This window comes from Triturus cristatus, chromosome 6 (genome assembly GCF_964204655.1).
Source record: "Triturus cristatus chromosome 6, aTriCri1.1, whole genome shotgun sequence".
Classification (NCBI taxonomy): Eukaryota; Metazoa; Chordata; class Amphibia; order Caudata; family Salamandridae; genus Triturus; species Triturus cristatus.
The window spans coordinates 1894462055-1894489492 of NC_140589.1; the positions used below are offsets into that span (position 1 = coordinate 1894462055).

The 27438-nt window shown below is 43.5% G+C and overlaps 1 protein-coding gene across 2 annotated transcripts in view; it reads left to right on the plus strand.

The window, feature by feature from the left end:
• The window catches only part of LOC146822331 (uncharacterized), a 35118-nt gene extending 10971 nt beyond the window's left edge, over nucleotides 1–24147 (plus strand). Inside the window, exons 2-3 of one of the 2 annotated variants that reach the window (XM_085613411.1) lie at nucleotides 16898–16927; nucleotides 17037–24147. In XM_085613411.1, the coding sequence (XP_085469537.1) occupies nucleotides 17315–19204 (1890 nt within the window). In that variant the 5' untranslated portion in view covers nucleotides 16898–16927; nucleotides 17037–17314 and the 3' untranslated portion in view covers nucleotides 19205–24147. Of the gene's footprint in view, nucleotides 1–16897 lie in introns of both variants that reach the window. The other variant, XM_085613410.1, reaches the window with a different exon arrangement.
• The last annotated feature ends 3291 nt before the right edge of the window (nucleotides 24148–27438 follow it).

Consider the following 27438-nt stretch of genomic DNA (forward strand, 5'->3'; position numbering starts at 1 on the left):
ATCTCTACAACAGACGCCGGGGATGCCTGGTTTCACCTTGGAGATACCCAGAAAGGGACCATCTCACAGGGATAGCCAGGACGGGTTCCCCAGCGGTCTATAGCGCCGGGACACTTCCGAGTAGCTGTGCGCTGAATAAATTAAAATAACATAACATAACCAAACAGCTTTGTGACCAAAACGACGTGATAATGAAACTCTCCCCCGCAAAAGACCATTAGAAGTCGATCTCATCCAATGGAGGAGAAACACAAAGAATATCCATAGAGCCCGTGTGGGCTGCAAACCTCCCCCGCAAGAGACCGCGAAATGCCGGTCTCGACCAACGGAGGAGATGTACATGGAGGAGGTGGACGAGGTTAATGAACCCAGCTATCTCTCTCCCGAGAAGACGGCATGAAGATAGGTGCTCTAGGCACTCTTACCACTGTAGATACCTTAGTCTCTAGGAGTTGTCTGTGAGGCTATCCTTCAGGATAGTCGGCAGTGTTGGCGGTCACCGTCCTCCCTTTACTCTGTATCCGGCGTGGCATTTGAATCACGTGCGACGTGATTTCGCGAGGCATGCCAGGAAATGTAGTTTTGCAATGGGAGTTTTACTTCCTGGTTAACGCGTTTTAGACAGTCAGCGCGTAACCGGCCTTTAAACCCTGACATTTGGTACTAAACATGATAGGATTCGTTGCAGCCAGTTTCGAGATGGTCATTGCGTAATTACGCGGTGCCCCTCTATATGGTATATGGCTGCTTCACTGACAACCCGGGAGAATGGACTCCGTAGGCTGTAGGGTTGTCCTGCTCATGCAGATGCACCCTCTCACTTAGAACCAATCACCCTGCCTTCAGGATTGCAAAGGCCTGCTAGAGGGGTGACTTATAGGTTTTAAGTGCAATGACCCAAGATATAAAATCCAGTATTTGTAAAGTGTACAATTACCCCAGGGTGCTAAGGCGCTGGGGCTGTCTGGAAGATTAAGCAAGCTATTGCCCATAGTCACATGGTGCTGGACTAACCTGCTGCCGGCACCGGGGATCGAACCGTGAAACCCCGTGGTCCTGACTCGGGGGCCCTGGCCGCTGCGCCACACCGCTTCCTTTCCCTCTTCCTAGGAAACCTATATCTTTAGTAAGTGGTGTAAGCACCTACTTACACATGCTGCAATAGCAGGACTGTAGTTCCATTTTGAATGGTCTCTCATGGGTGGCATAATACTTGCTTCAGCACATGGGAGACCTCTGGGGTACCTATGCCCTGGGTACATGGGTACCATTTACCAGGAACTTATAAGGGTACCCCAGTATCCAATCAGGGTTGTACCTAAGAACTGAGCACAACAATTTAGGGAGAAACCAGATTGACTAGGGTCCTCATTCCAGGATCCCAGTCAAACTAGTCAAAAAGAGCATCACATCAAGCAAAAGGCAGGGGTGATCATATATGCTACATTCCTACACTGACAACCTCCCTTTAATGAGCTTCTATGGACATGTTACATCTGAGGCACTGCATGCAAGGAATTGGGGTTGAGGATGCATTGAAGGTCCCTACGAGGCCGCCTTTGAATGATACCTTAGCATCGGGGAGAAGGTCCCCCAGTGTCACTTTGACTTGGCGGCACAATTTGATTTCACAGAGTGACTTTCTAGCCATGAGATCTCCTGTAGCAATAAGAAACTACAGGCAGAGGGCCCTGTCTGAGCCAGAGGTAACCATTGAGCCACCCTCAGAGGATCTAACTAATTCTTCTCCTATGCCCAGTCTGACATTGACCCAGCCCAGGCTGGGCTCGAAAAATCATAAAAAGTTTACTAGACTTGCAGGTCTAGTAAGTTCAAAAATCTACTCAACCTAACTGTAATGCACTTGACCTCTGACTCTGAAAACCGAGCAAATGTAACAAGATAACAAGATTTAAAGGCCTCTTTATTGCTCATTCACTTTGTGAGCAATAAATATGGCTGTAAATCTTGTTATCTTGTCACATTTGCTCCGCTTTCAGAAACGGAGGTCAAAAATCAGTTTGTCTTCCTACTCGCCAAAAGGGACGAGAAGACCCTAAAAACAGCTCGCCCTGATTAAATCTGGCTCAAACCCTTTAGCTGCAAGCAGGTCCCTTCTTTCAGTGTATCCCCCCCGCATTAGTCCTTGCACAGACCGAGGGAGGGAGGGAAGGGCCTAGCACTTCAGATGTACTAGTCTTACCTAGCTCAGTCCCCCCTTTCAAATTGCTCTCCGGGAATAGCACTTGGCTTGCCTTCAAGCTGAATTGCCCTGATTAGACCCATTGTGTATTGATTTATATGACCTTTGTCTATTCCAGGAGAACCTGGTGCACCAAGGTGGTGCATTGGATAGGATATGTCGGCTTCAGTAAGGACGCTCGATCTATAGGCAAGGGGGGACTAACCACATGGGTGCTCACAGCACTTGCCTCCAAGTTGGAAGAACTTACTTTCCTCCCCGGACATCTTGTGTAGCTCCCTTACCTTGCCGTAATTCGCCCTCTACACTTATGATGTGTATCTTAGACCTGGGGCACAAAATATAATTTTTCCGACCCTAGAGTTAAGCATACACCTTGCATCTGGCCCGGCTGAATTTTGGAAACTAGTGGGAGGAGATTTTAATTGTCAATTCGAACACCTTGAGGGTAACGCAGTGGCTTTGAGTAAGCAGGAAGACATTGCATGGTCCATCCCCAAGCTAGTAATCACCCTAATCAAAATATGGTCTTCTCTTGCCCTTCAAATAACTGCCTTAACTTTGAACCTTGGATTATGAGCCTGTAATGGCAGAACTTCATCTGATAGGGAAGGCAAACATACTTTTAATCGTCCCTTTTGCACCAGCCCGATTGACTACATTTTGGTGGATCTGCTGGTGTGGCCTTATCTGATCGACATTTTAGCTCACCCAAGACAGGACAGTGATCACAATGCACTTTCTAGTATCATAGCCCTTCTAATGTGTGTCATGGCAGCTAGCTCCCCAATCCTTTTGATAGTAGACTGAGGCCAACTAACAACATGCACAGTGTGAAATGGTGTCATATGGCTCACTCTGAAGAGCTGGTGGGGGCAGTCTACAAAATTGTAAGATATGACACAAGACAAAGCATTGTTTCGCTGTCTTTCGTTACCTTCTGAGGATGGAGAGGACTAGGTGCATGATGTCCAAGCTTACTGAACGGACCTGATCTCACAACAGCACAGAGTGGTCCTGGTGCCTCCACTCCTCATGTACTGGCATATTGAGGCGACGTAGTCCACGACGGTATCTGCAAAGGTAAAGCTGTGTATGGGGTCCTCATGATGAGGAGCAGTGATTGGGGAACGGGCGGGGTGGTGCAGTGGTAAAGCTATGTTTGGGGCCCACGGGTGGGAAGGAACAGAGTTGATCTGGGAGCAGGCGAGGTGATTCAGCGGTAAAGCTGTTTATGGGGTCCTGCAAGGCTTTGGGGAGCAAGCTGAGCTATAAAAGAGGTATCTGTTGGTGAATGGAAGGGAGGAGCTGCAGCTTAGGAGGGTCCTGCTCAAAGCAGCTTCAGGAGCATGTCTTGCTAAAGACAGTTGGAAATCCAGCCACCGGCCCCTAAACAGCCCTGAATGTGTGAATGAATACCTGTCATGAGTGTATGCCCTTTGTTGTAAAGTGCTGATGTACTGTTTATATCTGTGAACAGAGGCACAGGAAGAGTATGAGCTGTGCTTCATCACACAGTTTATTAAACCAAAGCAATTCAACACCTCGTCAAGGTTGCTAGTTCTACAATTCCAGCTCAAATTAGTTAGACCCAAGACTGCTGCATTCTGCTACTTGCTGCAAAGGCTATTTGTTTATCATTATATTGTATTTTGGTGAATGTACCACAAGACTAGGCTCTTCTTCATTCCACCACATAACATCCAGTCAATTTCTTATTATATGCTTACTAATAGGGGAAGCAGAAAGGGTCATTTACATGAGAGGGCCTGCTGGAGGTGGAAGAATAGTAAAGGAAGAGGGTCGAGAAGTGATGAGAGGGGCAGCAGGAAGGTAGGTTATGTATGGGACCTGCTTGCCGTGGATGAGGAATGAGGAAAGTGTGGGAGGAGAAGTGATGAAAGGGGAAGTAGGAAGGATAGTTAATGTAAGAGGGCACCTGCTGGCTGTGGATAAAGAGTGAGGAAAAGTGGGGATGATAAATGAGCGTGGAAGCAGGAAAGGTGTGTTAAGGGAAAGTGGCTGCAAGAAGAAGAGTTTGGGTTTAGGGGAGAAATGATGAAGAAAGATGAGATGAGTAGCAGGGTGGGTATGTCATGGGAGAGTGGCCTGCTTCATTTGAGGGGGTAAAAAAATGTGTTGCTCCTTGGGATATGGGTGGTTAGAGGTCTGTTGCTAATAAGAAGTGATGGATTAAAAGACTAAAATGTTGTTCCATCTCTAACGATATTTGCCTTATGTAAGCAGCACATAGCGTCTGATTCACTTCATTCATGTGTTGCAATATCGCCCAGGGTAGTTTATTCCCCTATACATAAATGTCACTGAATGGATTTAATCTAATGTACTGAACACTGCCAAAAGTCTAAGAACATATTTGTAAATTCTAAGGTATTGTTGCATAGCATTGATTACTATATTTACTGTCCGATTATTTAGATCTTCTCAGCTTGTTTTTTCAATCTTGAGGCCTTGTCAGACCTCTGGTCAGGCCGTGGAGCCTCTGGCCATCGGCCACAGATATTGCAGAAGTGTGTGCTTCAGGTTCTAGTTATTGAGTTGTTGTTGTAGGCGGAGGCTAGAAGATTTCTGTGAAGTGCATACCTGTAAGCGTTAAGTGTATTTTGTCCGGCTCGCCACCACACTCTTAAAATAGTATCCCTTGGCAGCCAGTGTTTTGAAAATTAGTAAACTTTGCAGTAATAGAAATACTTTTATTTACATACACTCTATTCATTGGCTTTCTTTAAATAAGTTTTGTCGGCCTGAGATGCAGTCATTATGGTCAATTTTCACTTGCAAAGGCCCAGCTTGTCGTCTTGCAACTGCTTTTTAGTGCTTCCAGACAATAGGAGTGATATCTGTTCCTTTGACCTCATCACAGAAGAAGGGAGCACTGGTGGAGAAAAGGGGTTGGCGTGGCAACAAAGGGAGACCTGAGTGAAAAATCAACTCTCCCGCGCACATTTGCGAGCCAGATTAAATGAGGACGAGCTATTTTTAGGTCCTACAAACTGACTTTTGACCTCTGCCTCTCATTATAGCATATTAAATCAAACCCGAGGTTTTTTTCCTGCAGCGCACATCTTGAACTAATGTATTTGAAGGTACTCTCGTATATAATAATGGTTATGGAAAAGGAAACTTCGCAAAATAAAATATTTGCCGAGTATTCTACAGTTTGCGAGCACTGCAGACACTATTGATCACAGGTTTTATTATTTCATATTGTGCAGCTCAGCCACTACTTGGGTATCTTTTTCTGTGTTCCATTTTAAATTAAATGTTGATGCTGTGTCTTCAGCTCTTAATGAGGAGGGCCTAGACCAACCAGTAGCCTTTATTAGTAGGATGTTACTTCCATGGGAACAGAGGGGGAGTGCGATTGAAAGAGAAGATTTTGCTGGGGTCTGGGCCCTGAAGAAGTCGAGACCAAACCTGTTTGGGATCACTTCCCAGTTTCACACAGGCCACTCAGATGACTTCTGCCAACAGCCGCACTCTAATCCTAAACTCTTAATATGGTCCATCTCCCCACAAGTAATGGGCTTTATATGGAGCATCGCCGCAGCACAGACTAGGCCAATGCTGATGGTCTCCACCTCCCCATTGCATGTTCTATCCTAATCTTTCATCCCTACATTCACTTTGGTCCCTGATTTTATCAGGTGCAATAACTATTGCCCCTTAAAGGGCCCACTCTTGATCAGGCCCTCAGTCTTCGACCCCAGCAGGGTTGTGTAAGCCTGTCACCCTTGTGATATAAATATTAGTTTCTGTTATAGTGTGCTATTGGGTGTGGTGTCATCTTATGGTGGATTTGATATTATGATGTGATGTTTGTTTAACACACTTTTAACAGTCATATGTATCTTTGTGTTCTGGTACTTGCTTTCCTCCGGTAGTGGGTTTGCCCACGTGACAGGGGTATTGCCACTCAATCAGTCAGGGATTTAGAGAACACGGCAAATCACCCGTGAGGGTCTCCAGCCGCTTTAGTAGCTAGCTGGTTCGTGGTGATTGTTCATTCGAACAGCCAGGTCGTGAGTCCTTTCCTGAATTCCTGTAGAGATAGGGAAGCACCGAGGTGTATGGGAAGGTTGTTCCAAGCTTTGGCCTCCAGGTGTGAGAAGGAGATTCCTCCGCTGTTGCTTCTGCAAATCTGGGGGCAGTCTGCAAGGGAGATGGAGGAGGATTGTTGGTGGAAGGTCATGTGTTTGTTTGTATGCTTGGATCAACATCTTGAACTGGCGTCATTTCAGGTCCGGAATCCGTCTTGCTTCTTGAGGTGTGGGGTGCTATCTGTCTGTCTGGGAAGGTTAAGTATGAGGCTTGCCGCTGAGTTTTGTGTGGTCTGTAGTCTCTTCAGGGGGCATGCAGTGGTTCCTGTGTAGTGTGTTCCCGTAGTCCAGCCTGCTGGTGACGAGGGCCTGCGTGACAGTCCTTCTAGTGTTGACTGGGAGCCACCTGAAGATCTTGCGGAGCATGCATAGGGTGTAGAAGCTGGCAGCTGAGACTTTGTTTACCTGTTTCTTCATCGACGGCTTGCTGTTCAGCAGGCCACCATGTGCTGTTCAATGGCGAGATGTTGCTCCCAAAGTTGAGGACTTCCTTTGTCTCAGTGTTGAGCTTCAGACAGTTGTGGAAGTTGGCTCTGGTGGTGGATGGGTCTTCTGAAAGCAAAAGGATGAGTTGGGTGTTGTATATGACTTCAAAGCTTCAAAATCTGCCTTTAGGTTCGTTTAACACTTTGCCCAACACTGTGCCTACTTACACCTTACCACATGCTCTAGCAACAATTGCACTCCATCCTTCATGCCGCTTAACCACCAACCACAATTAAAAATATGTACTCTTTTAGGCCCTGCCCTTCAGTCAACAAATCACATAAGCAATACAAACAGGCCTCTTGCTTTTTATTACTTTTCCAGCCCTAGCCTGTACAACATTACTTAGCGCACCTTAATTACATTTATATGTACTATGTGTAGTAACACCTTATGCCAAAAATACGTTTAATATACAATAATAATGTGTTGTATGGCAATAAAATACAGCTGCATATTTAATTAATACCACTACAACCCAGGTCATGCTACCTCTGCCAAGGAGCAAATTTTAATTAAAATAGATTTGACCTACTTGCGTTATCACCTCGAAACTACGCCAATGTGTTCTTTTGAAGTAATAAATCCTCATCTGTAAGATTGTAAAACACTTTAGGAGGCATCTTTCTCCCATCCCTACTTTTTGCACACACACTTATGTCACTTTCTATTTGTGCAACAGGAGCAGTTGCGCAAGAACAATCTGGTATCAAGGACCTATATTGAAAACAAATTACTGTTTTAGGGTAATAATGTTCCGCATTTCGTCCATCATCTTTTTGTGTTGCAATTTCACGATAAGAGGGAGAGTTATGCCCAGATCTGGGTCTGGTGCTTGCCACACCACTAGTTTCAAGCCAGCCTGGCTGACCATGGGTGATACCCCTAAACCAGTCCCAGGATACTTGTTTCCAACCCAGTTGGGACCTGGCTTGGCAGTTCGGGTTGGACTGTTCACAAAAGGATCAGGGTCAAGAATGATTTGCATATGGCTGGTTCCAAACTGGAATGGACTGGTGAGCAACAAAACAATGGATCTACCCAGATCTGTGACTATGGCGAATGTTTGAAAATGTTCAGCATTTCAAGTAAAGGAAAAAAAATATTACAATGTGAATGAAATTACAGGCTTATAGATGAAGTTTAACTGAAAGCTACTATAAGTAACTATGTTTTACACATACATTTGGTAAATTCAAAAGGTCAAAGTAACACCCAACCTAAAAAAGCCAGTTGATCTGGTGTTAGCTGTCAGTCTCTTGCCTTTGCCAATGCTTTTATTTTTGTAAATCTTTATTGCAAATAGATAAATAGAGAGGCTTGCAAAACAGAGCGGCTTGGCTAGTCCGATTGATAGAGATAAAGTGCAGAGAGAGATAGATACACTTGAAAAGCTAGAAACATTGATAGATAGAATGATATATTTGCAAAGACAGACACAAGTTAAAAAGACTGATGGAGTTACAGAGCTAGAAGTCACATAGCTAGTGAGTCAGACGGGTAGATAGAGGGACAGTAGATAAATAGGTTGATAGATAGGCGGGTAGATATATCTATAGACAAACAAGTGGATAGGCGATTCAACACACACAGAGGTAGATAGATAGGATTGAAAAGACAGATGGCACAGCACAGTTTGAATTAGTAATATGATAGTTAAACATCTATATAAGCACGACAAACGAGCACTAAAAGCAAACTAAAAAGACATACAAGCAGGACATCCAGACAAAGTTAACAAGCATAGCTGTAGTCCTCAATACATTCAGGAGTGCAGGTATAAATGCATTTCATTGTGTGCATTCTAAAAAGTGAATTACTTTATAAAGAATAGTTTCAGGTGGCCATCTTTTGGTATACTCTGATATAGCTGCAATCAGATAAACGAAGGCAGCTCCAAAAGAAATTTACAACATCATTTTATTCCTGCATTATTTATTTACGAGTTCTATATAGAACTTGCTAGACACAAGTATCAAAGCTCTTTACTTGTCAAGCAAAGACATTTTCAGTGCCAGACATCTTCCTGCTCTCGATAGTTTGGTTTCTGCGTGTTACGGGTTCTTCGTATGAAGGGCTTTGTGGGTGACACAAGTTGTCATAAAGATGCATCTTCCTTTTATGGGAAGCCAATTGAGACTCATGAGTGCTGGTGAGATGTGGTTGAACCGTTTAATTCATGTGATGAGCCTGGCAGACGCATTGAGAATTGTTCTTAGGGGTGCAAGGTGGCTTTTTGAAGTTCCGTGGTGATGGTGTTACCATAGTCAAGTTTCGAGAGGACTAGTGAGTGCACAGCTGTCCAGCTCCCCCAGGATATTGCAGCATAGATTTGCAAACTGTGTGGCACAAAATTTGAAATTTAGCAGCATTATTGCAGCACTTTATTTTACTCATAATCATTCCTTTTCAGTCTTAATGGAAACTCTTTTAGCAGAGTATCCCACTTTCAAATAGGCATGTTTAAAGTGTCTGAGTATTTGTTTGCCATGCTAAGTCCCTGAGTCCTGTAATGGCTGGCAGCAACATTTTTTTCATGTTGCTGACAGCCAATCAGAGAACTTGCTGGACTATGACTTCTGCAGCAGCAAGATGCCCTGAGGGAAATAAAGATCCCAGGGCTAGTCATAACTTTCTACTTTTAAAGTGGCGTGCCCTTGAGAGTTTAAGACACTCTTGCAAGCCTAAATGCACCCCAACTGGGTCCTGAAACAAGAAGAGAGGGGATGTGTTGGTGCCCAACGCAGCTTCCCGCCTACTCTCTCCCCAGAACAGGGTGCAGGCACCCCTACTGTGACCATTGGCATCAACTCTTCCACTCTCCCGCCACCGACCCTGCTTACAAGCCTACATCATGGTTTCCTGTAATTTGATTCTCTCCCGGCTGCTTATGCAACTAAAACTGCGCAATAAACAACAAATTGCACAGGTGATTATACTGACTGACCCCCCCCCCCCCCTCCTCCCTACCTTCCACCTACCACCACCCCATCCTGCAGGGCACAAGTCCTAAAAAAATAAGTGGGGGGGACTAACCAAGTTAGGTAGTTTGCAAGTGACATCATGATGCGTGCCACCGTAGCACGTGACGACACAACGCGTTGCCTTGCACATTGGATCACAGGAAGTGATCTCTCTGGAAGTGACATCCGATATGAAGACCTCACACATATGTTTATCAGGTATATCATGAGTGCATTTAAGCTCATTATGAGATTTAACAAATCAGTTTTTGCTTTGGGCGTGTGCCAATAAAAGTGGTGCAATCCCAACGCAAAATATGGGCCTCCACCAGGGGTGGGTAATTCGTAGCGCCCAAGACATTAAGATTTATTGCAAGTACAAGACGTTTTAATTACTGTTTTAATTATGTTAAACTGAGACCTCTTCAAATTGGCAGTGTGTGTTGTCCACAGTGTAATCATGTAACCCATGCACACGACACAATTTACAGCAGGATGCAGAGGAGCCTGTTTTCGATTATGGAGCCCGCCTGGACAGTTAAGCGAAGTCAGGTGAAATTAGTGATAAATGGCTCTGCTCACCACAGTTACCGACTGTAGTAAATTGTGAGTTGTGATGCAGGCAGTGATTCTTTACCGCTTATAGTACATTGTATACAGCTTTTGGATCTAAAACACAGGAAATCACAGTGACGAGTGTGCACATGGAGTTTAAGAATTCGAGCTCTCTTTGCGTGCGGGTTAACCACGTAACTACACAAACGATCTGAGACCTTTTTCAATTAAGTGCAGTGTGTTCACAAAGTAAAAGCACAGCATGAACTTTGTGTAGCTCGGAATTTTCCAAACACGCACATTCAAGAGCGAATGGTCTGTAGTATTCCCTTGGATCACGGGGCGGACATGGAGCTTTTACAGCTCAAGAACACTCCCAGCAGTGGCAGGTAGGAGACTGGCTTCTCTGCATCTTGCTTTTACCAGACTTTAACTTTATTCACCCTTCTGATACTGCCCTTTCTTGGCTCCACCCTTGGGCCTCTCATGCTTAACCTAGATCGCTCTCCTCCCAGCGCATCCGCTTGCAGTAAAGTACTGTCATTCAATTCTTGGGCCCCTCCCTTCACACAATGCTTGCTCTTTTCTTCCCCCTATGGCTCTGCATTTATTCCTTCACAAGCGCCCAGGAATCAGAGGCCAGAAAAAGAAAACAGAAGGGGCAAGTCGGAGTTTGCCAGAAGGCACGATTGCAGTGATATATTTACCACAAACTAAAAACCTAAGCCTTACTGTCTGTGATACAATGTCACCAAAATCTTGCACTTGAAACTATGAGAAGCATTATATGCTGTTTTGTGCAGCGCCAAGCATGAATTAAAAGCAGCACTGGGGCGCTAGACTGAGGGTGATTTCTTTAACTCTGGACAAAAGCCATCCATTAACATCTGCTACGTGATGCGACCTCACGCCGTCACAGAGACTATAGCCAGGGCCACTGGAATTATGGGATTAAACTTCTGTGGCGATTTTCACATAATTATAGATTTGCCGCATTTGCCACATAATCCATCATCTGCTGCATAATACCCAGATTTTAACAAACAAATTTGTTTCTAGCTCAAACAGTTAAAAAAGTTATTTAAAATGCGACAATGCGTTTTGCTGCCCAGTGGAAGCCTCTTTGCAAAGCTGGACTGGTCACCTTTCTGTTGCTTATTGCTGTATTTGGATGTTCAACCTATACTAATGAGTTGCAAACAATGCCCACAGGGTGTTACCAAGTTTAAAAATGATGAAATAATGAACTAATACTATTACAAAATGTGCCGCATTATGTGACATAAATTAGCTTTTTCTTCCTGCATAATTTACTAAACCCTGCCACATAATTATGTCCTCTTTTGCCACATAATTCCAGTGGCCCTGTCTATAGCTCTGGTCTGACTGGCAACAGGCGTGCCCGCAGGCATTTCAATATCCCACATTTTACCTAATTTACAACAATCACACGGAAGTCTCTGAAAGCTTTTCTTGTCCCTACTACCCCCTGCAAACACTATTAAAGTTGGGGTTAATAACCGTGCTCCTGTGCTGTTTTGCAACTTACTGTTGTTTTAGGTAGCTCTTATTAAAATGAGTTAACCTTTAAGCACTACTAATCTTGCAACATTAGGAAATGGAGGACCAGAAAAATAAAGCACTTGCCAGGATCACACAATGTGGCTAAGTGGTGGTGAGTCTGGGTTAGAGGCTCAGTACCCTCATTTGGAAGCTGATAAGCCACATTCCTACAAGAGCCTGGTGCACTGCACACTAAGATAAGGCAGGTTTGAGGAATGGTTACTTCAAATGTACCGGGAGGGGTAAATAAATAAGGGTGCACGTATGGCTGGATAGTGTGTTTATGCGGTGCATTGAAATGGGCTTTTTAAAAGTGCACAGAGTAAAGCGAACATAGTAATGTAAATGTGTCCAAATAAATCCTGCTTAGAGTAGATAGGTTGGTGAGGCCCTCTGTTGCTTCACAGCAGCATGACTTGTGGCTGTCAAAAAAATGAATGTGTGTCCTCATGTAACTTAGCTGGTGCTATGTAAAGCGCTCTGATACCTGATTGGATTCGGGTCAAGTTTGCGCTATATAAATCTCTGCAGAAAAAAAAGTAATCCTGTGTAAAGCAAGTGAATACACTAAATGTAGAAAGTCCTATAGAAGCTAAGAAACTCAGAAAGAGCTAATGTTACAAACCTCTCTGGAGATGCAGCAGAACAAGTGAAATTGTTCTTATGCTGTGTGCTTTATATCAGAAATCACAAAATGCCAACTATAGGATGTTCCTTTCAAGCTGCTGCAGACTATTTCTTTAGGATCTTTAGATAGAAGTCTCTGGTGCAGTAAGGATTCAGGATTATTGAGTTTATTGAGTATTGCACATGCTCCGAAGGGCACTTCATTCCCTAATAATGCTTCTAGGGCTGCCTGTGTAATGTTGGCAAGATTTCTACAGGATAGGTCTAAGTGTGACCCCCCCCACCCACCCACCCACCCCAAACTTGCCGTTATGTATCACAATGTCACAGATTGAGTCATCCAAATGAAAACCTTACACACTTTCAGAGATGATGCTTTGATCTAAGTGGGACTGAAATCTGAAGACCCGTCCCTTAGTAAAAAAGGAATTGTCTCCTACCCGTCCCAGGACAGCTAAAAAAGTCATGCTTTCCTGCGCAGGACACTCCAAGCTAGACACAATCACAGATCGCATTCCTATCCACCCCTGACTATTGCCTAGATCTCAAATGCTTTTCGGGTAGCAGCTTGGTTCTAGCCGATATGTCACTGCGTTTTATATTCTTTGTAAATAGCTTTTGCAAAAATTTTACCCTGTAAATATGTAATACTGACTTAAACATTACCACAGTGTACATTATACTGATGATTTCTGATTTGAATATGCAACCTCTTTCTTGAAACTGTTCTCCCATATGGCAGCTTCAATGTATCGAGTGCTTGCATTTCTAAAATGCATTGTCTAAAACCTAATATACACTTTTGCCTGTTCATCTTATTGATTTAGTGAAGAGGTAAGGCAAGTAGATTTCTTTGCAGGACAAGTAGATTTCTGTAAAATTCTGTCCCTTAGACAAGTAGACTTTTTTTTTTTTAAACAATTCCACACCCCTGCTCAACTAATAATTTTTTTTTTAAAGACTTGCCGCAAAGAAATTGGCAATAAGGAGTAGCATGGCATTAAATCTATTCTGCTTAATTGGTTGCAAAGTCTGATTTTTAAAAAATATTTTATGGGGTTAAGACATCTGCTACAGAGGTGCCCAGTACATCACGGGGAGTAATAATAATAGCGGTGAATTAACTTTGGAAGTTAAAGCATTTGTTAGAGAGATCTGTGTTTTGTGTAGTCCCAGATCTGCATCAAAGTAGTATAGAAGGTTAATGTGTCTCCTGCAAAGCACATCACATAACATGCGGATGAGAGATTTTTATTTTATGTATCTAGGTAAGTAAGTTACTGCTTTGAACACAGAGATCCTTTTGTTCATTGCAGTTCATAAATTATAATCCTTCTAATATAGCAGAGTGAGCTGTGAAGGACATGTGACCCCCCTACACCTTATAACCCTCACTGACTCATGTAACACATCATATACGTTGATTTGCTCATTTACATGATTTATCAAGGTCTAATGTTTAAGTTATGTAAAGCGCTCCGACACCCTGCATTGGAATGAGAAGCGCTATAAAAGAAATAAAATAGTACTATTTAAACTATTCTTTTTGTAAACACTTGGACAAACACACACACCTGACATTCTTACAGTGCGTGCACTCACATAAAGGGACTAAACAAAGTCAAAAGCATGCATCTCTTAAGCACCTGTGAAGAGATAACAAGCTGTGTGCTTTTGCTTCACCTCCCTTGTATTTGTTTAAGTGAAGTACCCAGGCCAAGTCCAGTCAGGATACTCGATCAAAAGGAGCCGCCTGATGGCCCCTTAACTTGGCCTTTATCTTCGACAAAAGGTCAGGGGGTTCTGACAAATTGCCCCTTATTCTTTTAACATAGCAATGGTGTTTACTTTTCTTTATCTGATGCAAATTGAGAGGGTTTGTTTTAAAGTGAACTGTGCCACAACCCTGGTGAGGTGTAGGGTGTTAGATGCTGTTTAAAACGAGAGCCAGGGATACAAAATGGACGAGCACTGACAAAATCAGACTTTAGGGGCAGTGGAAATGGAATGTGTGTGTGTACAAAGCTGGAGAACGTTCTTCAGCTCTTTGTGGAAAAATATGAGTGAAAAGTTCCATAAACGCCAGAATTATAACAAGAAACAGCAAACACATTTATATTATTAAAACCATTTTAAGCAAAGGATATTCTTCTGAAATGAAGAATTCACATGAGAATTCTCTTTTTTTTTTTTTTTTTTGCACAAAAAGCACTCCTTATGCCAGTGAAGTTGTGTAAAAATAAAAAAATAAAACAAGTTGGCAAAGCTGCAATACTTTAAATGTATCTAAACACCACGAGCAGTTGCAGTCCACCACCTGCTCCTTTTTCATTTGGTTTCTCTAAAGATGGCGCTTGCGTTGCTTGTCCCTATGACCATTCCTTTAATTTTTTCTACAAGGTTTATCGCCTTATGAGACAGAGCATAAGAGTCACTAAAAGGAGAACATGCAGCTTTCTGCCACCCAGCTGCCAAGCCCTGATTTCGCGGGCACTTTTTTGTAAAAAGCGCAACCTTTTACAAAAGTGCAGATTTCGCGATTATTTTGTAAATCACAAAATCCTGGAGGGTCTCACTGTCTTAAGGTCGTCAGGGGGAATAAACAGTTTGGTTTTCCTAAGGTCTTTTAGTGTTTAGCGACTAAGTTGTTGATGTGCTCCTTCATTGACGGATTTTTAAAGAGAGAGAACAGTTTAGTGTGTCCAAATTCTTTAGCCATTCTTGGATTGGTAAAGGTTTGTTTTTAGGGGAGAGGAGTAGTAGTTCAGTCTTGCTAGGGTTCAGCATTGGTAATTGGTGTTTAACCAGGTTTGTATTTTATTAAGTGTGTGACATTCAAATGCCTGATGTCTCCAGGTGATGTTATTTTGTAGTAGAGTTGTGTGACATCAGCATATAGGTGATAGCTGGCTCCAGCTTGGGTCAGAATAACTGGGAGGGGTTCCATGAGGAGATTAAATGGATCTAAAGAGAGGATTGAACCTTGAGGTACTCCATGTGAAACTAGTGCAGGCTTTGAGAGACCGCTGTGGATTTGTATTTGTTGAGAACTATGTTGCAGATAGGACGTGGCCCATCTCAGGAAACCATTGATGCCAGTGCAGTCCTTAAGTGTCTCTAGTCCCTGGATGGTATACTGTATTGAATGCCGCAATAAGTCAAATAGTTGGAGGCAGGAACTGATGAAACTGGAATGTGCCCTGTCCTGTGAAGAGCTGCTAGAAAGCATCCTGCTTTCACATGAAAATGTAAAAACGTGGGCAAAGCTAACGCAATTATTAAGCAGTGCTGGGAAACCCTTCCCCAGGTAGCTGTGCTCTTTAGAAGATTCTACTTATTATTATTAATAAACAAAAAAATTGGCACTAAAGAAAAATACCTTCTTGTGAAAGAGTAGAATGCTGTAACTCAAAGTGAAGTTAGCCAGTGGTTCCAGTAAGCAGACCCACTGCCCCATGCTGTATTCTGTAGTGGGTGGAAGCAAAATGTGAATGGCACAAAAACCTACCAATGGAAGGAAGGCTGAAAGCCTCTTTAAGTAAGTATATTATATGTGCACTTTTTTTCAAAATAAGGTCTTGGCTAACACCAGTCCAAACAGAAAATGGTGCATATGTCATTCTGCAGGTGTGCACATTTGTGGAGCACAATTTGTATGCTTACAGAATGAGGCAACAGTAGCCAATTTGTAGCACTTTAAAAAAAATCTTTTCTATTGTTATGCAACATTGGGAAAGCCTACAACGTATAAGAGGTGAGACATATTCATTTTGATAGTGTGCGTTTAAAATGATTGTATATCTCCAGTTCCATGTGTAGATCTGGTCAGAGACTTGGATCTCTAGAGTTACACTATGTGGAAGATTTTCAGATTACCTGTCTGGGTCCTATCCCGGGCTCTCTGATAGTATAAAGGACTCCTTGCAGCAGTTGCTTTTGTTTACTGCCATTATTGTGATACTGTGTGTTGCGTGGTCTATTCACTGGAAAAGGCTGCATCTTATATTATTTGTTAGGCTGTGTGATAATAGGAAGCATTCCCTGGATAAAAATAGCGGCATCTTGTCACTATGGAATTAGCACTATAGTGTGTTGTGGGGAGACTGTCTCACTAACTGAACAAGGAACCTTCTCCAATGTCTTTGTTTTTCCTTGAGTCCACACTTCTTGATAAAACTGGATCACAGAAGGATTGTATCCCATTACTCTGCCTACTGCATCTTTACATTGAATGTGTAATCTAGACTTCCTTCAGCGCACTTGTCTATATGGACAATTAAATGCCTCATTAAATGCCAATAGATGTTTGTGATGGACTCTACATTTAAGCTTATTCAGTGTTTTTTTTTTTTTTTTTTTTTTTTTTAATAATCTAACAGGTGAAATAAATGCAGTAATAAGCGAAAAAGGTAAAGGCATTGGACATCGCCTGTGAAGAAAGTGATGTAAAAAAAGTATACCTCAAAATCTCTTCCCTGGAAGGCTGGTGTCTCACCAAAGTCTTTTTTTTTTATACAGCAGAAAACTCTACTTGCCCAATGAGGTCTGTACTTGGCTCTTGAGCATCAGCTGATAGACATAGATGACATGACACACTGACCTACTGAATCAAGTCTGATGTGCTCATTTTGTAGGAATATCTAACCTGGTACCTGAAAGAACACACAGAAGAGAAACCATATGAATATCTGGAATGTGACAACACATTTACTGGGCAGAGGAAGCAAGTGCGACATCCTAAACTTTATACAGAAGAACCATTTTAATGGACTGACTGTGGAAAAACTTTCTTTGCAATGAAAGACCTAATGCAACATCGGAGTGTCCATGTAGAGGAGAAACCATATAAATGTACAGAATGTAAGAAAGTGTTCAGAACGAAGGGAAACCTAAAGCAGCATCAACAAATTCACACTAGAGAGAAACTATATACATGTACAGAATGCAATAAGGTATTTATTACTAGTGGAAACCTAATGACACACCAGAACATCCACACTGGGGAGAAACCGTATCAATGTACAGAATGTAAGAAGGCATTTATTAGAAATGAACAGCTGAAGCGACACCAGAAAGTTCACACTGGGGAGAAACCGTATCAATGTACAGAATGTGACAAAGCATTTATTTCAAATGGAGAGCTAAAGCAACATCAGAGAGTTCACACTGGGGAGAAACCGTATCAATGTACAGAATGTGACATGGTATTTACTAGAAAGCCAAACTTAATACGAAATCTCAAAGTTCACACAGGAGAGAAACCATATCTATGTATTGAATGTCTTCAAGCATTCAAAACAAAGGATGAGCTAAAACGGCATCAGAAAAAAATCCACACAGGAGAGAAATCTTATGTATGTACTGAATGTGAGAAGGCATTTATTACAAATGGAGACCTGAAGCAACATCAAAAAGTCCACACTGGGGAGAAACCATATAAATGTACAGAATGTGTCAAGGTATTTACTATAAAGCAAAAATTAATACGACATCAGAACATTTACACAGGAGAGAAACCATATCAATGCACAGAATGTCACAAAGCATTTAATGAAAATGGACAGCTAAAGCGACATCAGAGAATCCACACTGGGGAGAGACCGTATGACTGCACTGAATGTGACAAATCATTTATTACACATGGAGAGTTGAAGCAACATCAGAGAATCCACACTGGGGAGAAACGATATCAATGTACAGAGTGTGACAAAGCATTTATAACAAATGGAGAGCTGAAGCGACACCAGAAAGTCCACACTGGGGAGAGACCGTATGACTGCACTGAATGTGACAAATCATTTATTACACATGGAGAGCTGAAGCAACATCAAAAAGTCCACACTGGGGAGAAACCGTATGGCTGCACTGAATGCAGCAAGGCCTTTTTTACACTACAAAGGTTAATACTACATGAGAGAGTCCACAGTGGGGAGAGACCATATGACTGCACTGAATGTGACAAATCATTTATTACAAATGGAAAGCTGAAGCAACATCAAAAAGTCCACACTGGGGAGAAACCATTTAAATGTACAGAATGTGTCAAGGGATTTATAACAAATGGAAGTCTAAAGAAACATCAAAAAGTCCACACTGGGGAGAAACCGTATGAATGCACTGAATGCAGCAAGGCCTTTATTACACTACAAAGGTTAATACTACATGAGAGAGTCCACACTGGGGAGAGACCATATGACTGCACTGAATGTGACAAATCATTTATTACAAATGGAAAGCTGAAGCAACATCAAAAAGTCCACACTGGGGAGAGACCATATCAATGTACAGAGTGTGACAAAGCATTTATAACAAATGGAGACCTGAAGCAACACCAGAAAGTCCACACTGGGGAGAGACCGTATGACTGCACTGAATGTGACAAATCATTTATTACAAATGGAAAGCTGAAGCAACATCAAAAAGTCCACACTGGGGAGAAACCATATAAATGTACAGAATGTGTCAAGGGATTTACAAAAAAGCGAAATTTAATACAACATCAGAAAGTTCACACAGGAGAGAAAGTGTATAAATGTGCAGAGTGTGACAAAGCGTTTATCACAAATGGAGTGCTAAAACAACATCAGAAAATACACATGGGGAGAAACTACATCAATGTACAGAGTGACAAAGCATTTATAACAAATGAACAGCTGAAGCAACATCAAAAAGTCCACATAGGATAGAAACCATATCAATGTACTGAATGTCACAAAGCATTTATAACGAATAGAGATACTGATGCGATACCAGAATATCCACTTGGAGAGAAATCTTGTGCACATACAGAATTTAATAAAGTCTTCCACCAGGAAGAATAAGCTAATGCAGCATCAGCAAATCCATACTAGGGAGAAACCATATTAATGTGTTGAGGAGTTATTACAAAACATCATGTAATATGACAGAATGTTAACACGGGAGAAACGATATCAATGTATTCAATGTGACAATGCATTCATGAGAAATGGAAGGCTAACACAACTTCAAAAGTCCAACTTGAAGACGGCACTGAATGTGGCAAGGCCTTTATTAGCAAGGCAGAGTTAAAACAACATCAGAAATTCCCCACTGGGGAAAATCTGTATGCATGCACAGAAGGTGAAAGAATGTTCTTAAAGAAGTGACAGAATGTACTCAAAGTGACAAGGCATTTATTAAAAGGGCACAGCAAAGCCAATGTGCCATCAGAAAGTCCACACAGTGGGGGAACATGGCTTGGATGAGGACAAACATGGTTGCTCAAGCCTGAAGCTCCGGTGTGGTGCCGCCATTATATGGGCCAATCTTCACATAAACAAATGATCTACTGTTCCTCGCAGTGCCGAAGTGCTGCTGATGGCCGGCCTGCTGCTTTGGAGCTTATTTGGGGCAGTGGGGCTGGCTGAACTTGTGGGAACACTGGATGCAGGCTGCGGCCTGGCGCTGCCCTCGGAGGCCTCACAACAGGGGTCGCAGGTGAACCCGAGAAGGGGGACCCTACTTTTGCCGACATACGCAAAATCAAGGCCTGTGCGGCTGGGCATCATCTGGAAGGTGGGCTGCGTGGAGGAGGCGACCTGACTGAGGGAGCCTGCACTGCTGATCTGATCTGCTCGGCTACTATCGGCGGTGAGTTGCTTCTCGCCTCACCCACCCCCTTCGTCTCCATTACCATCTGATGCAGTGTTGGTGCCTGTGGGGGCGGGGTGCTGCACGGACTCCCCCATACATGCTCCATGCTGAACAAGACTGACCTGTTGTGGGGAAGACGCCTTGTGCTGGTGTGTTCCCCCCCCAAAAGCAGAGTGGACCCATCATTTGTGACATCTGGAGCGGATTGCCCGCGGCTCTGCCCGAAATCCTGGCGCTGGTCGGCACATACTCCAGCACAAGTGGAGGCACTATGCCCCTCCATAAATACATGTTTTACAGCCAGTGCGGCACTGCGCAGTACCTCCTCTCTGCATCTAATGCTGAATCATTGGTGTGGCATTGCTCATTGCTGGCAGCCCAGATCCATAGCTCCCTGAAGCTGAAGTGGGGTTGGGGCGGTCTCAACTTCCCGCACATTTGCCTGGCTTCACCATATAGTACAGCATTGGGCGCTCTGACCCACGTTAGCACCCGCTCTCTTTTGAGGCACCTAAAACCCCTCAACATGGTAAGAGAGGATGAGTCCCGGGTAGCAGCCTTGAGCACTGGTGAACCCGGCCCAATGCATCTGAGGGGACAGCGGCAATCCTTGCTGAGTTGTGAGCTAGCTTTAAGTCCGTGGACACTAGACTGGATGCAGCTAGAAAATATGCATGAACGAGCATAGCGATACAAGGCGTGCCTTACCTCTGCTGAGCAACACATATCAGATCTCAAAGACACTAATGCTGCTGATTCCAGCACATAGACAAACTGGAGAAAATGCTGAAACTTACAGCTGTGAAGGCAGAGGATTTGGAAGCCAGGTCCCGTAGGAACAACATCCGCATCTCTGGGGTGACAGTCTACCAACACGGGACACGTGCTCATACGTGGAGTCACTACTCGCAGATATATTTGGCAGGGATGTGTTCTCTCCCATATTTTCACTTGAGAGGGCGCACAGGACCCTTGGCCCGCACCTTGCCCGCGCGCACTGGCCCGATGGATCATCACCTAGCTCCTCAACTACCAAGACCGTGATACGGTATTGCACCTCGCCAGGGAGAGATCCACAGTGCTGCACCAGGGCATGACCCTATCTTTTATTTCAGACTTCACACCGATTGTGCAGGAAGCATGCCATAAATTCACCGATGTGAATCGCTGTCTGGCAAAAGCCAACGTGAAATACTTCATGGTCTACCCTGTCCGACTAAAAGTTCAGCACCATGGTAAAATGCACATTTTCAACACCCCATCTGAAACCATTCCTTTTTGCAAGCAAAACCGCTTAGGCCCATACTCATCTACTGGTATTGGAGCTACTGGTCCTCCATCACCCCATATAAAAGCTGACCCAGACGTGCTTTGTCAGTTGACGGGTTCTGTCTGCGACACACTCAGAGGTGATGGGCAAACGACGGCAAAGTCGACTTGCCCAATATGGAGATCTGGCACTTCCCGTGGGTGGTGATTGACACTGAGACATGCATTGGCCTACCTTTATACGCCATGTTAATTTTTCGTCCATAGGCTTCACACCCTGAGTGTTGCTCCCTCACCTAGGATGACTCACTGCTAAGTGTTTCTTTCTTTTTTGTTTTTATTATCATTTGATGCCCTGGGAGCAGATTGGTAGTTTCCCGATGTGGTTGTTTCTGAAAATTCTCTTGATTGTATCACCTGGGAAGGAATCTTTAGACATTGAGTGCATTTCCTGGACATGGTTATCATTCGCATTATTGTTGCAAATATACAATTAGTTAAATGCCAGTAAGCCCTACAGGAGCGGGAAAGATACCACATAAATACATCACATGGAATGTGCGCAGACTATCCAACCTGTTTAAGGGGCGCCAGGTACTATCCTATTTATCCAGACATGGAGCCCAAATTGCGTTCCTGCAGGAAATGCACCGTCCCCCTGGCGTCCCTAGTCGGTTTGCAGGTACCTGCAGAAAAAACTGCTTCCTTGTTAATTACAGCATATACTCCAGAAGACTATGTATAGCGCTACATAGGTATATCCCCTTTGTCACCTGAGGGGTCACAGCTGACAAAGAGGGCTGCCACCTACTGGTCCATGGCATGTTGGGCAATTTGCCTGTTGCGCTAGTGAATATTTATGCGCCTATTGTAGACTCCCCCGACTTTTCCATGGGCCTCGCATCCCACCTTGACTGAATGCATAACCACACGATACTCGTAGGGGGAGACTTCAATATCACATTGGTCCCGGCATTAGACACCACGGGCACTGGATTTATCACTAAGCCGCACTCTCAGCAAGAGTTCATCCCTTACTGCATTCTAACCTCCTTAAGGCCGCTTGGCAACTTAAAGACACTCAGAAAAAGGTTATATCACCTTCTCTGCGCTGCACGGCACGTGGTCACGCATTGACCACTGGTATGTAATTCCCAAGCTAGCGCTAGCACTTGCTTATAATATGCATCTTCCCAGAACTTTGTCTGATCACTCTCCGGTATTACTTGCAGCTTCCAGGGTCTATGCTACATTGTGCCCCATGGCACTTTCCTTCAAATGCACTGTTAGATGACATATTTTGAGCTGAGGTTTGTGAGTCAATCACGGAGTATTTCCGTATAAACACCGGCTCAGTTGAACATTATTCTACGCTCTGGGACGCCTTTAAGGCCTTCATCAAGGGGGCTGTAAAGCAAAGCATTGAGGTGTGCTCTCCGCTCTATACACCGAGAGCTGGATGAGTTTGAAAGGGCATTACGAGAGTTTGACGCGTAAGCTCAATGCCAAGATGCCGCCCCAACTCTGTCTTGATGCGCATCCCTAATGCAGGACTTCCAAGACTTGGCAGCCAGAGAAACCAAATACCGAGGCTGTCCTGTTTTGGGTTTAAACCTATAATAACTGATAAATCCCCACCGAAAGGAAAATAACTCTCACCAATGCAAACATATAAACACTGACAAAAACACCTTCGCAACCACAAATTAAATGCCATTCAAAGAAAGAGAATGGGTGAAATCCTTTGATTAATCAGCCCCCTTTTCTAGCCAGTCAGTATTGATAGTAGGTGAATTGCCAAACACCCCAGGCTTTAACCATTTAATGCAAATTGCAGTGACAGATATGTGAGAAAAGAGTGCTGTCACCAAGCATCTTTTTTCGTTGTTTGGTGAAGACAGCAGATTATATACGACCGTCATGAATAGAGTTTGGGTGAGTTCACAGCGATGGACAATTGTGAAGACCAGTGTTTAAAATAGATTTTGAAGCTATGAGCAACAATATACTATATAATATTCATTGCACAAATGACGAGAAGTCTTTCACCGTGAACCACTGGGTCCTTATATATATCTTCATTAGTTATGAATAACTAAGAAGAAGACCATACCTTTGGGTATAGCCAACTACTGTGGAGAGCGACGTCTCTCTTTTGGACATATGCCCTGCAAGATATTCCTGCTCCGCAAATAATTAAAAAAAAAATTATTATAACAGTACAAATTTAAATTTTGGTCCTGAGGAAGGCGGGGGAAAGGATTCTTTGGTCCCGCCGAAACGTACGTCGACCATTGCTTGGAAAACATGTCCAGTGATACATAATGAAAAAATACAGAAGCGGTGTCCACATTCAATTATGCAATAAACAAGTGTAAAGTAGTATTTGTGCATAAAAGTATATGATATTTGTACAACAAATGAAAGAAGAGTTTGTTTCTGTACACTGGAGTTTTCCATGTTAGTCAATATTTGTACTTTACTTTTTTAACTTTTTCTGTGGTGTGTTTAGATGAATGAATGGTATGATTTGGAGCGTGCCTGTTGGGGTAGGATATCTTTCAAATGTATAGATTTGGTTTTTTTGATGGATTGTTTGTGATTATAATGAAATCTCACTTATGTTGAAATACTCAAATGATTTATTCAATTTCTCGTGATTTAATCATTCAGCTATTTCATGAATGAATTTTCACTTCTAAAAAAAGATAAAAATAGAAAAAATAATAAATGTTTTTTAATAGAATTTGTCTTTGTTTAATGATTTGGTAAAATGTCATTGTTCTGAGATGGGAGAGATATAAGCCTCAGGCTATATATGAAAGCAATGTAGGTCAGCCAGAGGTACTTTATTGTCTTTTGGTTAATTTTTTACCCCCTCCTCTTGGACCTAAAATTATTTTTGGGGGGGTACCTTTTCCTTTATCATAGTGCTCTCCGCTCTATACACCGAGAGCTGGATGAGTTTGAAAGGGCATTACGAGAGTTTGACGCGTAAGCTCCATGCCAAGATGCCGCCCCAACTCTGTCTTGATGCGCATCCCTAATGCAGGACTTCCAAGACTTGGCAGCCAGAGAAACCAAATACCGAGGCTGTCCTGTTTTAGGTTTAAACCTATAATAACTGATAAATCCCCACCGAAAGGAAAATAACTCTCACCTATGCAAACATATAAACACTGAAAAAACACCTTCGCAACCACAAATTAAATGCCATTCAAAGAAAGGAAAAGGTGAGTGAAAGTCATTTTTGTTTCTTCCTGAAGAGTCCAATAATATGTAACTTTTTTTATACGAGTCAGCAGCAAGAAAGACTGGTCAAACATTATTATGCCTGAGTTTTGCTGTTTAGGCATGTCACTAAAATATTGTTTCTTCTTTCTTTTGCTTTTTTCTGTTTAGTTGTCGTTGGTCTAAAGATGCAGGATTTAGAAGCATGCTTTAGGTCTCATTTAATTATTTTATAAGCCGTAGAGAATCGGGAATTATCAAAATCATATTTGATATTTTGACTACGTTTGATTCTTTCACTGATAGGTCAAATGGCTGATTTCATTATCTTTCTCAGTATGTTCCATCATATTTACCCACAGACAGAGAATGGGTGAAATCCTTTGATTAATCAGCCCCCTTTTCTAGCGAGTCAGAATTGATAGTAGGTGAATTGCCAAACACCCCAGGCTTTAAACATTTAATGCAAATTGTAGTGACGGGTATGTGAGAAAAGAGTGCTGTCACCAAGCATCTGGAGTGGTGGTGAAAACATAACCACAAGATGTTTGGAAAATATGGAACGCAGTGTCACTTGGAATGCTGCTGCAAAAAGTTGTTACTAAGTTCAACAAAGATTGGAGTGATATTGTTTGTATTTGCAGTAATTCAGGTACTTATATGAAAAAGTTGTATGATGACCTGTCAAAATCGATATCTGAACTGATGCTTCCCTGTAAGAGATCCTTGCCACTTGCCAGATGGCATGCTGAAAGCCTCTTTATAATCTTCAGAGTTAATGAAGAATACTATTGACTTTGTAGTCCATTCTGGTGCACTGTTTCATTATGCACAGGAACTAAAACGCAAATATTTCTCATTTTGTGTTTTGTAGGGCATCAATCAATCAATCCATCATAGGCATTTATAAAGCGCAATACTCACCCGGAGGGTCTCCAGGCGCTAGGAGGGGGGGGGGGGTCCGCTACTGCTCGAACAACCAGGTCTTGAGCTTCTTCCTGAAGGAGAGGTGGTCTTGGGTCAGGCGTAGGTCGGTCGGGAGGGCGTTCCAAGTCTTGGCGGCCAGGTGGGAGAAGGATCTTCCTCCTGTTGTCGCTCTGTGGATGCGGGGGACGGCTGCAAGGGCGTGACTGGTCGAGCGGAGGTGGCGTTTGGGAGCGTAGAAGTTGAGGCGGCTGTTGAGGTAGGTCGGGCCTTGGTTGTGTAGGGCTTTGTGTGCGTGGGTGAGGAGCCGGAAGGTGATTCTTTTGTTGATCGGGAGCCAGTGCAGGTCTCTCAGGTGTCTGGAGATGTGAGTTCGTCTGGGGACGTCGAGGATGAGTCTCGCCGAGGCGTTCTGGATCCGCTGGAGTCTCTTCTGGAGCTTGGCGGTGGTACCGGCGTAGAGGGCGTTGCCGTAGTCCAATCGACTGGTGACGAGGGCCTGGGTGACCGTCTTCCTGGTCTTGGTGGGGATCCACCGGAAGATCTTACGTAGCATGCGCAGGATGTTGAAACAGGACGAGGAGACGGCGTTGACTTGTCTGGTCATGGAGAGGGAGGAGTCCAGGATGAAGCCCAGGTTGCGTGCGTGGTCTGTCGGTTTGGGTGCGTTGCCCAGGGCGGGGGGCCACCAGGAGTCGTCCCAGGCGGAGGGTGAGGAGCCCAGGATGAGGACTTCCGTCTTGTCTGTGTTCAGTTTCAGGCGGCTGGTCGTCATCCACTCGGCCACGTTTTTCATCCCTTCGTGTAGGTTGGCTCTGGCGGTGGCGGGGTCGTTGGTCAGGGAGAGGATCAGCTGGGTGTCATCGGCGTAGGAGATGATGTTCAGGTTGTGTTGGCGTGCGATGGCCGCGAGGGGGCTCATGTAGACATTGAAGAGGGTGGGGCTGAGCGAGGAGCCCTGAGGGACGCCGCAGATGACTTCCGTGGCTTCTGATCTGAACGGGGGCAGGCGGACTCTCTGTGTCCTTCCACAAAAAGTCATCTCAACTGTGTCATTTAGCGGGGGGTTCTCAGTCCTAGAGGCTGTGAATGCTATATTATCCATGTGATGACCTTTTACAGAATTGTTGCTTAGTGATGAGGCCAAAGGCAAGAAATGTGAGGTTCTTTGGTCGCATATTGATAGTGATTTGAAAAAAGTACACTCCACTGCATTCTTGCAGATTTTTACAGGAAAACATGACTGCTGTAGTGAACATAATAAAAAAACTAGAGACTGAAAACACCTTTGTCTACCAAGTGTTTAGCGTAATTGGTGTAGACATGAAACATCTCCTTCAGAGTAGACTGGGCGACACTTTTAGTGACTTCGGCACTGCAAGATGTTCTATGTTAGAATGCTTACCAAAGAATTGTTGAGGAGCAATTCAGGAAATTTTATTTTACAGTGCATGAGAAAAATCTTGCAATGATGCATAGAAATGTCCCTTCACCACCCATTGACTTTGAAGTCAATAAAGCCTCACTGAGGTACGTTGCACAAGTTCTATATCCCTTCCATAAAGGGGAATTTTCTCTGGAGTTTGAAAAGTACTACTTCATTTCAGACCTCTTCAATAACTGAGGGCATATGCGCCTAGTTCAACGCATATGTTGCAGAACCTGCCTGAAAGAATCGCAATCTTCAGGTGCATCAGTATTGGCATAGAAAGCTATGTCAGTGGCCAGAGTTAGCAAATTATGTACTTGCTGGTTTGGCGTTGCCCATCTCAAGTGCCAATGTTGAGAGGACCTTTTCACAGATAAACGTTTACATGGGAAGGAAAGAGCGAACATGCATGACCAAAGACTCACTAAAGAAGTATTGTATGATGTACTACAA